Source organism: Oryx dammah, unplaced genomic scaffold (assembly GCF_014754425.2).
Source record: "Oryx dammah isolate SB20612 unplaced genomic scaffold, SCBI_Odam_1.1 HiC_scaffold_1, whole genome shotgun sequence".
Taxonomy (NCBI): Eukaryota; Metazoa; Chordata; class Mammalia; order Artiodactyla; family Bovidae; genus Oryx; species Oryx dammah.
The window spans coordinates 47,372,781-47,385,569 of NW_024070185.1; the positions used below are offsets into that span (position 1 = coordinate 47,372,781).

General features: G+C 38.1%; 1 protein-coding gene across 5 annotated transcripts in view; it reads right to left on the reverse strand.

Annotated features, from left to right (window-relative positions):
• ABHD17B (abhydrolase domain containing 17B, depalmitoylase) overlaps positions 1-12,789 on the reverse strand; it is a 46,228-nt gene that overhangs the window by 6,672 nt on the left and 26,767 nt on the right. For 2 of the 5 annotated variants that reach the window (XM_040252555.1, XM_040252633.1), the window contains exon 2: positions 897-1,366. In XM_040252555.1, coding sequence (XP_040108489.1) covers positions 897-1,366 — 470 coding nt within the window. Of the gene's footprint in view, positions 1-896; positions 2,558-2,717; positions 3,864-12,789 lie in introns of those variants that run through there. The other 3 variants (XM_040252715.1, XM_040252801.1, XM_040252875.1) reach the window with 3 other exon arrangements.

A 12,789-nucleotide genomic window follows, 5' to 3' on the forward strand; every position in this document is an offset into this window, starting at 1 on the left:
TATAATGAGGAATAATTTGTACTAAAGTATTATTTCTGTTTAGTGTATGTTAACTGTCTGATGACAAAATACATTTAAGTATACAAAACTGCAATATTTTTCAAGAAAAAATTGTAAGTATCTTGGTGACTAGAAGATGATTAATGTAATTTCTGCTGCTGCTGCTTCTAAGCCACTTCAGTCGTGTCCAACTCTGTGTGGCCCCATAGACGGCAGCCCACCAGGCTCCCCCGTCCCTGGGATTCTCCAGGCAAGAACACTGGAAGTTGCCATTTCCTTCTCCAATGCATGAAAGCGAAAAGTGAAAGGGAAGTCGCTCAGTTGTGTCCGACCCTCAGCGACCCCATCGACTGCAGCCTACCAGGCTCCTCCATCCATGGAATTTGCCAGGCAAGAGTAATGGAGTGGGGTGCCACTGCCTTCTCCAATGTAATTTCTATTTATTTTTAATTATATAAAATAATGCAAATCCTGCTTAGGATCTGAACAAAAGCAATCTAGCCTCTTATTCTGTTAATGACAGATCAAGTGAATGATTATTTAAATCACTGTTTTTTCTCTCTTGAAATTCTGCAACTTTGAATAAACATTTTAATACCACAATCCAGTTAAGTTTTTTTTTCTCTAATAAGTTTCTAAAGCCAAACATTTTTCACTGGCTTAAATAAATTTTTAAGAATCTCTGTCTCACACACACACATACACACATAATTTGTCAAACTCTTTTATGCTATTATACAAAATTTAAAATTATAATCTAAAACTGTAACTATTTATAGATTTATACTGGTAAATATAATCTCTACTTAGTACTTCAAGGTGTATTACAAAAACATGTTATTCTTACACAAGACAATTTCAGCGTGTGGAAAACAATTTCCAATCACTAAATTTACCTTGTCCTAAGAGCAAGCCAAGCAGCTTCTATGTCTGCATAGAGGTTCTTCTCTGTTGGTTTCCCAGAACTTGCACCATATCCAGAATAATCATATGAGAATATATTACAATTAATCCGTGATCCCAGTCCTATGTAAAAGCTGCTCATCTGACCAAGATCAACAGCATTTCCATGTGAAAAGAGTAAAGTATATTTGGCATTGGGTGAGCAACGCACAAACATGCAGGCAATTCTGTTGCCTTTACTGGTTCTAGTCATGAAACACTCAATGGCATCTTTTTCTCTAGAAGAATATTGCCAGTCTGCTCGTTCTGATAGGTGTAAAGTCCAACGGCTTCCACTTTCATCACACATCAGCGTATAAGTTGGATCAGGTGGCAAAAATGCTAACTTTGAAGCAATTTTCCCCGGACAAGGTGGACAGCAGAAGAGGCAACATAGCTCACTAAACGAAAGATTATTCATCTTCTGAAAAAGAAAACAGTCAATGTTTTAATCACTGAATGCGCATTCTGCATTTACATATAAGTTAAAACAAAGACACCAACCAATAAATTCTACTAGTGGTCAGTATCTACTACTGTTATATGAAGTATCCTTGCCCCAATAGATTTTTGGCATCTTTGTAGAAACACATTAAATCCTGAGGTGAGGCAAATATTCCTGAGCAGAAAACAGATTCAAATACTATATGACACATTTCAAATAGTAGTGGTATCTTGTAATACTTAACCAAAATATGAAAAATGATATTCTTACCAGAGAATAAAGGTATAAATTTGCTATTTCTCCACAAAAAAACAACAAAGGAGGTATGAAATATCTTTAGTTTGTAATTTCAGTGAAAATTCTCAGATCTCAAGAGAAGTTAGGGATTTAACATAATCAATAGATAATAGTAGCACTGATGAAGCACTTACTGTCTATCAGGCACTGTGCTAAGTGTACTGTGCCTTTTAGCATGTTTAATCCTCTAAGCAACCCCCTTTGGTAGTCTGAGAAAGAAATCTGCACAAGGTGAGTCAGCTGCAGGGCCAGGATTTTACACCAGGCTCAGGCATCACCCTACGTCACTAGGTTATGCTGCCTCAAAGGCTCTGAACACTACTTGACTCAGAAGCCTGTTATTTTAGCCATAGTGCCAGTAGCCTAAATAACCTGTAAGACATTAAAATCAATATATGTTATGTATGTAATTATTGCCCAAATCAAGAAGGCATTATTATGGAAAAAAAGGTAAAATCTGCTCAAGGTTCAAATGGTTAGCCAGAAATAAGTGGAACGTTTGAAGTCAGAGTTGGCGGTAGCACCATTTAACCTTGAGCAAATTATTTACCTTTTTGACCCTTATTGTCTTTGTTAAGTAAATGCCTACAATGAACAGACTGGTTGTGAAGAACAAATACAATGATATTGTTAAAGCATTTAACATGGTAATAATGGCTATAGTCAAGACTCAGAAATGGTCCACTTTCTCCTGTGCCTTTTTCATCAATATTTTAAAAGTATCCACAGTTCATATGAACTCAGGAACATAAATAAAGTACTACTTGTTTGCCCTACCAGCATTTCCTTCTAATTATCCTTTCTTAAATTCTTGTCTCTTTTTAGTGGCAGACCATTACTTAGTTCCAGGAAGAAGGCATTCAAAACAAACACCTTCGGGGGGTGGGAGGGGGGTTCATGTTTGGGAACGCATGTACACCCGTGGTGGATTCATGTCAATGTATGCCAAAACCAATACAGAATTGTAAAGTAAAAAAAAAAAAAAAGAATAAATGTAAATTGTAAACAAAACAAAACAAAACAAAACAAACACCTTCCAGAGTAACCAGAGGTCTCTCTGGTCTGGTCTAATGTCATCTAATTTTCTCTAAAAAAAATCTAAATAAAGGATAGGAAAAAAAGTACTTCATTATACCAAAAAAATAAATAAATAAATCACTCAGAAGAGTGACTAATGAAAGGAATGCCTGTTTCATTAATTACTGATTCAAAATCTCATTTATATTGCTTAATACAAATGTGCTAATTTCCATGTATAAATTAATTAGAAAGAAGCAGCAGAAATAGCAGAGAAAGAAGCAAGCAAGGGTAGGAGTGATATGAAATCCTTTAAAAGATGAGTAAAGGAAAGGCAGAAAGGGAAGCATTTTACTTGCATATCTATCTTTATTCCCTTTCAGCCTTCAAAATGAATACAACCTGAGTAAGTTAATGTCTAACTGTGGTTGGAAAAAGAGTCAGATAGAACAGAAATGACAACTAGTTGTCATCTATGATGATAATTCTAACTGGTTCCATGAAAGGTTGTACTGAGAAGGATTCTGAGGGGATACCCAGGGTTTGCCAGACAAAGAATGTGCGATAAATTAGTGATGTCTACTGCAGAATTTTGGAGAAGGCAATGGCACCCCACTCCAGTACTCTTGCCTGGAAAATCCCATGGACGGAGGAGCCTAGTGGGCTGCCGTCTATGGGTTCGTACAGAGTCGGACACGACTGAGCAACTTCACTTTCACTTTTCACTTTCATGCATTGGAGAAGGAAATGGCAACCCACTCCAGTGTTCTTGCCTGGAGAATCCCAGGGATGGAGGAGCCTGATGGGCTACCGTCTATAGGGTCGCACAGAGTTGGACACGACTGAAGCGACTTAGCAGCAGCAGCAGCATTGCAGAATTTGGTTACAAATCTATTATCCTGGCCAGGTGAATAAAAGAACTGGCAGGGATGGTAGAGAAAGAAGTTCAAAGGGTCAGTAACAAAGAAGATGATCTGGAAAAAGATGAGGTAGAAGGTACAATATATCAGTGCCATCTGTTTAATACTCTGCCTATGGTTACCTCTCACTTCCAATTACCTTACATGCCACCAACTGCTCACTTTGAACAGCCTATTAAAAGCTTATTGACTATACTATGTTCCTGTAATTTACTTCTTGAACATGAAGACTTTTATATACTATAGTAATTTTGAAATAGATCTGGCTGAGTGAACATACACAATGCTGCAGAGACGCTTCTGAAGATACACACCAAAGAAGAGATGAAGACGAGAAAATTCTGCTGTGACACGGTCAAGTCTAACGAAAGAACCTGATTTTCTTCATGGTGGCAGAAGAAATTAATCCCACCTCCACTGCCTTGAATCCACATAACTAGTATCCACTTAATAACAAAACCTTGGAAATTATTGCTTTCCTAATAACAGCTCTGATAAGGGCAGCAACACAGACTTGCTTAAAAGTTATTCTCTCCTTTCCTATAAATGTTAAATTTTTCCACAACAGAAAATATAAATAAAACAAACCTAAGTTTTACTATGATCAGAGCTGAGCAAACTACTAAGGGAGAATATCTTATTCTTGATAAGTCACTGAAATATCTTGTTAAATTTAGATAATTTAAACCCAATTTTTTAATATAACTCACCTGAATACAAACATGTCATTTACCAGTTATTTCTTGGCAACAAAATAATCACAGGTGGAAAACAACAGTTATGACCAAACAAAAATAGGGATTTAAAATAAGTTATAATAAACTTATTTACACAGAGAGAGAGAGAGAAGAGAAAACTTAAAGATGAAGCATAAAAAAATGCCAGAAAGAAAAATCCAACTGGAATCTCTGCAATAGAAAAATCAGTATCTGAAATAAAGAATTACACTGGTGGGTGGGTACAAGTATCAATAAGAGTTTAAGAACACATTAGTGAGCTGGAAAATCAGGATGAGGAATTCCCAAGTACAGAAGCTTTCAGAGGATAAGAGATGGAAAATAAAGAAGAAAATTTAAGGAGGATATAAGTAGAAATAAAAACTAATATCAATATTACATAAGAATCTCTCCAAAAAAACAGAAGATAAAATAAAGACAATCTTAGTAATTTTTCAGAATAAAAGAAAATTCAGACTGAAATAGCTCAGAATGCCAAGAAGGTATTCAAGAAAACATTCACAGTCAGACAAATTATAGCTGATATTAAAACTGAAACAAACATCTGAAAGCTTCCAAAACGAAGAAATTACTTACAATGGAACAAGAATCAGATGAACATCTAACTTTTCAATAGCGATGCTAGAAACCAGAAGATGCTGAAGGGATAGGTTTAAAATAAGTTAAAAACTCTGAAGCTAGAATTTCACAGAGAGATAACATACCAATTTAATATGAGGACAAAATAAAGATATCTGCAGGAACACAAAGACTCAGATTAAACCAAGATCCTCTTTGGAAAACTTTAGTAAAAAGGAAAAGAAATCCAAGAGAAGTCTGAGATATGACAAATAAAGACTAGTTAATATAATGTCTGTTTCTTTTAGTAAATAAGCAGTGAAGTAAAAAAGCAACAAAGTATATCCCTAATAATCCAGAATCAAACCTTTAGAGAATACCAATATGGAGAGGATTGGAAATAGTACAAATGTGCAGGGGTACTGGTCATCTGAATTGATCAGAATATTAATATTGATAAACTTAAGACACAGAAGAAAAGCATGAATATGATTTCTTTGGGGAGTGCCACATCACAGGGCATGGAGGATCTCAGTTCCTTGACCAGGGATTGCACTCATGTCCCCTGCAGTGGGAGCAGGGAGTCCTAATCATGGGCTGACAGGGAATTCTGATTATGACTCTTAATAAGTCAGATATAATCACCAAAAAATATTTGACAGTTTCTAGGAAACACCTGAAGTAATTATAGTTATTCATTACAAATATCTAGCTTTGAATATTTATCAGCATGTTAAACTCAAGAAGGCATATAAACACAAATAATTATGGTAAATTAATGGTAGATATCAACAAAATAGAGAACAAAAAGCAACAGAAAAATTAGCAGACAAAAAAAAAAAAAGATTCTTAGAAAAGGCTTCCACTACATCTAACAGCAACTAGCAGTAGCTGAGGGTTTCCCTTGTGGCTCCGCTGGTAAAGAATCTGCCTGCAACGTGGGAGACCTGGGTTGGGAAGATCCCCTGGAGAAGGGAAAGGCTACCCACTCCGGTATTCTGGCCTAGAGAATTCCATGGACTGTATAGTCCATGGGGTCACAAAGAGTCGAACATAACTGAGTGACTTTCACTTTTCATAGCAGTAACTGGGCACTTCCTAATCCTAAAGTGTCAGGCACTGTACTAATCCTTTTCACATATTAATTCACTTAATTCTTTCAATAATCCTCTTACATAAAGACTACCCTTATACCTGTTTTCCAAATGAGGAAAGAGAGGCACAGAGTAGTTATAAACCTGCCAGGGGTGACTCAGCTAGTAAATGGTAGAACTAATAAGTGGCAGAGTGACTCTGGAACCTGAATTCATAACCATAGTTTTATGGAAAGAATATTCAGACAAGACTTATCAAGAGAAAAAGATGAGCAAAATCTAAAATGCTAAATGAAAAAGAAGACAGATTTATAGACAAGCTTTAAAAGTTAAAAATATCATGAATAAGTTAAATAACTGGTAAAATATATTAATTTCTTGAGTAACAGAACAGCAACAACAAAAATACCCAATAAAAAATGAACAAGATCTGAAAAGACATTTTCACAAAGACGATATCCAAATGGTGAATAAACACATCAAAGGATGCTCAACATCAATACTCATTAGTGAAATGCAGTTCAAAGGCACAACATACCAGTTAAATTCCACTAGGATGGCAATTAAAAAAAAAAAGGTTGACAACGATATTGAGAAATTGGACCCTTCATAACACTGTTGATGACTAAGCGATTCTAATCCTAGGAATACACCCAGGAGACATGAAAACATATGTCTACACAAAAACTTGTAAATGAACGTTCACAGTGGCATAACTCATAATAGCTAAAGGGGCAGAAACCATCCAAATGGTCATCATCTCAATAAACAAAATGTGGGATATCCACATGATGAAATACTGAATAAAAACAGGAGCCAAGTAGTGATGCATTCTACAAAGTGGATGGATCTTGAAAGAAACCAGTCACAAAAGATCATTTTATGATTCTATTTATATGAAACAGCTAGAATAGGCAAATCTATAGAAATAGAAAGCGATTATTAGTTTTCAAGCACTGTGGAGCATGGAAAGTTGGGGAACAATGGCTATAGAGTATATTTGGGGTTTCTTTTTAATGAAAACACTCTATATTTGACTTGTGTGGTGGTTGCACAGCTTCAATAATAGAAACCTTTAAAAAATGTATTAAAAAAACCCAAAAAACTAGTTGTATCCTTACCTCTCAGTATGTAGAACACAAACTCCAGATGGATTATAAACCTAAAAGTAAAAACTAATACAACTCAGAAAAAAAAAAAAAATCCATAAAAGAGAAAACACTAGCAAATTTAGCTTCAACCAAATAAAGAATTTCTATTCAGTAAAAAAATGCTTTGGGAAATATGATTTCTTCATCTAAAACCATCCAGTCAGAGGGTTAATATCTAAAATAAGACTTCTACATAAACAAGAAAAATAACAAAAAACTCAAAAGAGGAAATGGACAAAACATATGAATAGGCAGAAAGATACACAGGTTAACAAATATATGAAGAAAGGTCATTCTGTACCTCTAGTGCCATGCAAAGTATCTGACACGTAATGAAGTCTCTAACATAATTTTTCAGATGAATGAGTTAATAAATTATTAGTAAAGTGAAGTGAAAGTTGCTTAGTCCTGTCTGAATCTTTGTGACCCCATGAACTATACAGTCCATGGAATTCTCCAGGCCAGAATACTGGAGTGGGTAGCCTTTCCCTTCCTCAGGGTATCTTCCCAACCTAGGGGATCAAACCCAGGTCTCCAGCATTGCAGGCGGATTCTTTGCCAGCTGAGCCACAAGGGAAGCCCAAGAATACTGCAGTGGGTAGTGTATCCCTTCTCTAGCGGGTCTTTCTGACCCAGGAATCAACCCGGGGGTCTCCTGGATTGCAGGTGGATTCTTTACCAACTGAGCTATCAGGGAAGCAATAAGTTTATTAAGATTAACTCAATTCTCCTTACCACAGAAGTTCCCACAAAAGGAAAAAAGTTTACAAATCAGTATGTTAAGAAAGAAAGCCAGCATATTTTGTGACAATTACTTAGGTGTTCTGTATCGAGGCAGCCTAGAAGCAATCAAATAAAAATGTATGAATCTGAATGAGGCAGGAAAAGTATTGCTAGTTACTAAAATCGTTCAGTGCATTATAAAGCACAGAATATAACAGTCTCCCAGGGAGAAGGAAATCTTGCCCCTTTGGCAATCAATTCACAAAATGAAAGGTCAGCTCAATGTTAAACAGATGGCCCATTGTGAAAATTAAGGTTTTCCTTTTGGCGGGGGACTCAGTTACTTTACTCTTATAGCAGAAGGAAGTTCCTAAAATTGAATGAAGCAATAATTTAAGAACCTGCTTCTGGTAACTTTTTCCTGCTCAATGACAATGGAAAAAAGATGAACACCTGAGTCCTTTCTTAGCAAAACAGGAAGACTAGTGTTAAAGATCATCCTTAAATAAAATGACATACTATAATCTCCTTCCTTTCTTCTGACACAAGAAATTACTGAAATGACTTGCAGCAATTCCTGATGTAATAACATGTACTGAAAAAAAAAATCTTACTTTGATCTCTTTTGTAATAGTTTCTTGGTAATGCAGATTGTCTCATATCACTACCATGTACAAAGGATAATTGATTCTTTTAGGGTTCAAGAGTTTGCTGTAATGAACCGAACTAGAAATTAAAGACATGTTTTTTCAAACTGCCAGAAGAAACCCAAAAAAGTAAAAATTAAGTTGGAATTATAGCAGAGCCTGCCTAACACCAGAGATGTATAAACATGGTAGATGTTTGAATATTAAGAGCAAGAGGTAGCAAAGATCAGAATGAAGTCAGAAGTGATGGCACAGAATATACTCAACTATGAAAAAGAAAGGGAAAAAAATTTAAGGTTAGTTCTGTGCAAGGAGGTCATGATCCCAGCACACCCCAACTGACTAATGCAAAGGAAATTACCATTAATACTACTATACAGAAGGGGATAATCACATTCAGCTCAGTAGCCTAGAGGTGTGTCAAAGCCAGGGAAATTAAGCTCGCTGGGCTTCCCTGGTGGCTCAGAGGTTAAAGCGTCTGCCTGCAATGCGGGAGACCTGGGTTCAATCCCTGGGTTGGGAAGATCCCCTGGAGAAGGAAATGGCAACCCACTCCAGTATTCTTGCCTGGAGAATCCCATGGACTGAGGAGCCTGTTGGGCTATAGTCCACAAGGTCGCAAAGAGTTGGACACGACTGAGCGACTTCACTTTCACTTTCAGCCTTCTTGGAGGGCACCAAGTGACTGAGGTACTGCCACCCTAATCCAGCATGTTATCTGTAGTAACATTTACCAAAGTACGGCAACAAGGAAAATACGTGTGTATGGTTTTTTAGGGAGCCAAACCTGAGTCTGAGTGAACTCCGGGAGTTGGTGATGGACAGGGAAGCCTGGCGTGCTGCGATTCACAGGGTCACAAAGAGTCGGACACAACTGAGCAACTGAACTGAACTGAACTGATATATTACTTTGCCAACAAAGGTCTGTTTAGTCAAGGCTATGGTTTTTCCAGTGGTCATGTATGGATGCGAGAGTTGGACTGTGAAGAAAGCTGAGTGCTGAAGAATTGATGCTTTTGAACTGTGGTGTTGGAGAAGATTCTTGAGAGTCCCTTGGACTGCAAGGAGATCCAACCAGTCCATTCTGAAGGAGATCAGCCCTGGGATTTCTTTGGAAGGACTGATGCTAAAGCTGAAACTCCAGTACTTTGACCACCTCATGCGAAGAGTTGACTCATTGGAAAAGACTCTGATGCTGGGAGGGATTGGGGGCAGGAGCAGAAGGGGACGACAGAGGATGAGATGGCTGGATGGCATCACCGACTTCATGGACATGATGGACAGGGAGGCCTGGCGTGCTGTGATTCATGGGGTCACAAAGAATCGGACACAACTGAGCAACTGAACTGAACTGAACTGATATATTACAGAGTTCAATGCATACAGAGAAATGGAATATTCATCATTAAGGAAATTTGGCAACATACTTATTTTCCAGTAAAGACAGAGCACCCAGGACTTCCCTAGTAGTCCAGTGGGTAGGAATCCGCCTATCAATGCAGAAGACATGGGTTCAATCCCTGGTCTGGGAAGATTCCACATGCTGAGAGGCCACTAAGCAAACTACTGACCCCATGTGCTCCAACTACTGAAGCCCATGCCCTGAGAACCTGTGCAGTGAGAGTTCATGGTCTGCAACAAGAGAAGCCCCCGCAATGAGAAGCTTGTGCAGAATAGCCCCGGCTCGCAGCAACGAGAAAAGCCCTTGTGCAGCAATGAAGATCCTGCACTCCCCCACCCCCAAAAGAGCATCCAAAATACTTAGAATGATCAAAATTCCTGCTGTTACTTTGAAACTAGGTGTTTACTATATGTTGTTTATTTTTTAATTGGAGTATAATTGCTTTACAAGTTGTATTGGTTTCTGCTGTACAATAATGTGAATCAGCTATATGTACAAATATATCCCCTCTCTCTTGTGTATGTGTTTTAACACATTTTCTTATTTGTATATATCGTATGTAGAAATACAGCTTGTGTGTGTGTGCTTAGTTGCTCAGTCATGTCTGACTCTTTGGGACCCCATGGACTGTACAGCCCACCAGACTCCTGTCCATGGAGATTCTCCAGGCAAGAATACTGAAGTGGGTTGCCGTGTCCTCCAGGGGATCTTCCCAACCCAGGGATGGAACCTAGGTCTCCCGTATTGCAAGCAGACTCTTTACCATCTGAGCTACCAGGAAAGCCTGAAATACAGCTTATGCAACTCTTATCTCTTTGAGGTAGGTGATGTTTATTTCTTCTTTTTCATCATTATAAGAATCAACAGGGCTTCCCTGCTGGCTCAGAGGTAAAGAATCTGTCTGCCAATGTAGGAGACACAGGTTCGATTCCTGATCTGGTAAGATCCTACATGCCAGGAGGCAGCTAAGCCTGTGGGCCACAACTACTGATTCCTCAACAAGAGAAGCCATCACAATGAGAAGCTCATGTACTGCAGCTAGAAAGTAGCCACCACTGGCAGCAATGACCCAGCACGGTCAAAGAAAAGATCAATAGCAGAAGTACTCCACTGTATGTGAGATCAAAAGACTTGACTGAGTGACTTTACTGGGAAAAAAAGACTTAGGAAAGGAATTTTTCAAAGCACTGTATTTTTTTATATTTCAAATTGAAAGGAAAAATTTCACAAAACTATTCACTGAATCATGTCAGTTACTTTTTAAGACAGAGTTATAATTTTTAAATATGAATAAGATTCTAGAGAAACTTAGTAACTGGACCAATGTATCACTTGAGAACACCTATGAAATGTGGTTTTTGTTGGTACATTGAACAGACGCCCTAATAATCGTATGTTTTAAAAAAATTTAGGAGTTTCTCAAATAGGCAATGGAGAAGGTAATGGCAACTCACTCCACTACTCTTGCCTGGAAAATCCCATGGATGGAGGAGCCTGGTAGGCTGTATTCCATGGGGTCTCGAAGAGTCGGACACAACTGAGCGACTTCACTTTCACTTTTCACTTTCATGCATTGGAGAAGGACATGGCAGCCCACTCCAGTGTTCTTGCCTGGAGAATCCCAGGGACGGGGGAGCCTGGTGGGCTGCCGTCTATGGGGCCGCACAGAGTCGGACACGACTGAAGCGACTTAGCAGCAGCACAGCAGCAGCAGCAGCAAATATGCAAAACGTACTGGGCAATGTCAAAGTAAGTTTCCTTTCCTGTTGGTGAGAAAGTTCGGGTTAGACACATAAAAATGTTGAGGTCTACCAGAGATACCAAAATAATCTCACTCCTAGTGTTAGTATATTTCTTTTAGTAAAAGAAAGTTAAACTGTTAGAACCGGGAGTCAGGAAACTGGATCTATGACATGATTATAGACAATGGAAATTAAGGCTGAGGAGCCTATAAAAGCTACACCAAGCAAACTGATTTGCCTCAGCAGTCCTACATACAGGTCAATGCAGCCATTTCTGTAATTCCTATGTTTTCCTTTAGTTTTAAAATTCTTACTGCACTAGTACAGGAGCCACTACCTATCTACGGCTACTTAAAGTAATTAAAAGTAAACACCCAGTTCCTCAGCCACACTAGCCACATGTGTTTGCTGTTGTTGTTCAGTCACCCAGCCAAGTCTGACTATTTGCAACCCCATGGAATGCAGCGTGCCAGGCCTCCCTGTCCCTCACCATCTCCTGGAGTTCGCCCAAGTTCATGTTCATTCCAAACTGCGCAGTGCAGAATGAGGATTTCCATCACTGGAGAAAGTCCTAGCAGGTAGTGTTGAACTAAAAGAATTCAAACCCAGGCAATGCAGAACCACAGTTTACATGCTTAATATCCACACTAACTTTAAATGCTGGTGCTCCTTCCTCACCAATCTTCCCATCAAAGTACATATAAGCTATTTTTATAGATCCTGTTGAACAAGTAACCACTTAGAACTAAATGAGACTACCTATACAATAATAATAGAAGATTATCATCTTAACAAAATTATGTCTAATCCAATCTTAACTTAAAAGCCATTTTATTTAACAATATTATTAAAAGGTTCCTTGTATGTTGGAGCTGCAAGTAAACCGTAAGAAACTATTAAGAATGTTTGTGACTACTGGCTAACTGATTTCTCTGAACACAGTCCATACAATATTCTAAACACTTAAAAATCCTGATGATAGACTCAACCAATGCCTGAACAACTGAATCAAGTCTTCCTGTTTAAGCAGAAGGACAGTTTGATGACTTGAATATGCTAATATCACAGACTCCTATAAAACTCTTAGTGACTGTAAAGTGCAATTTCAAAGTCA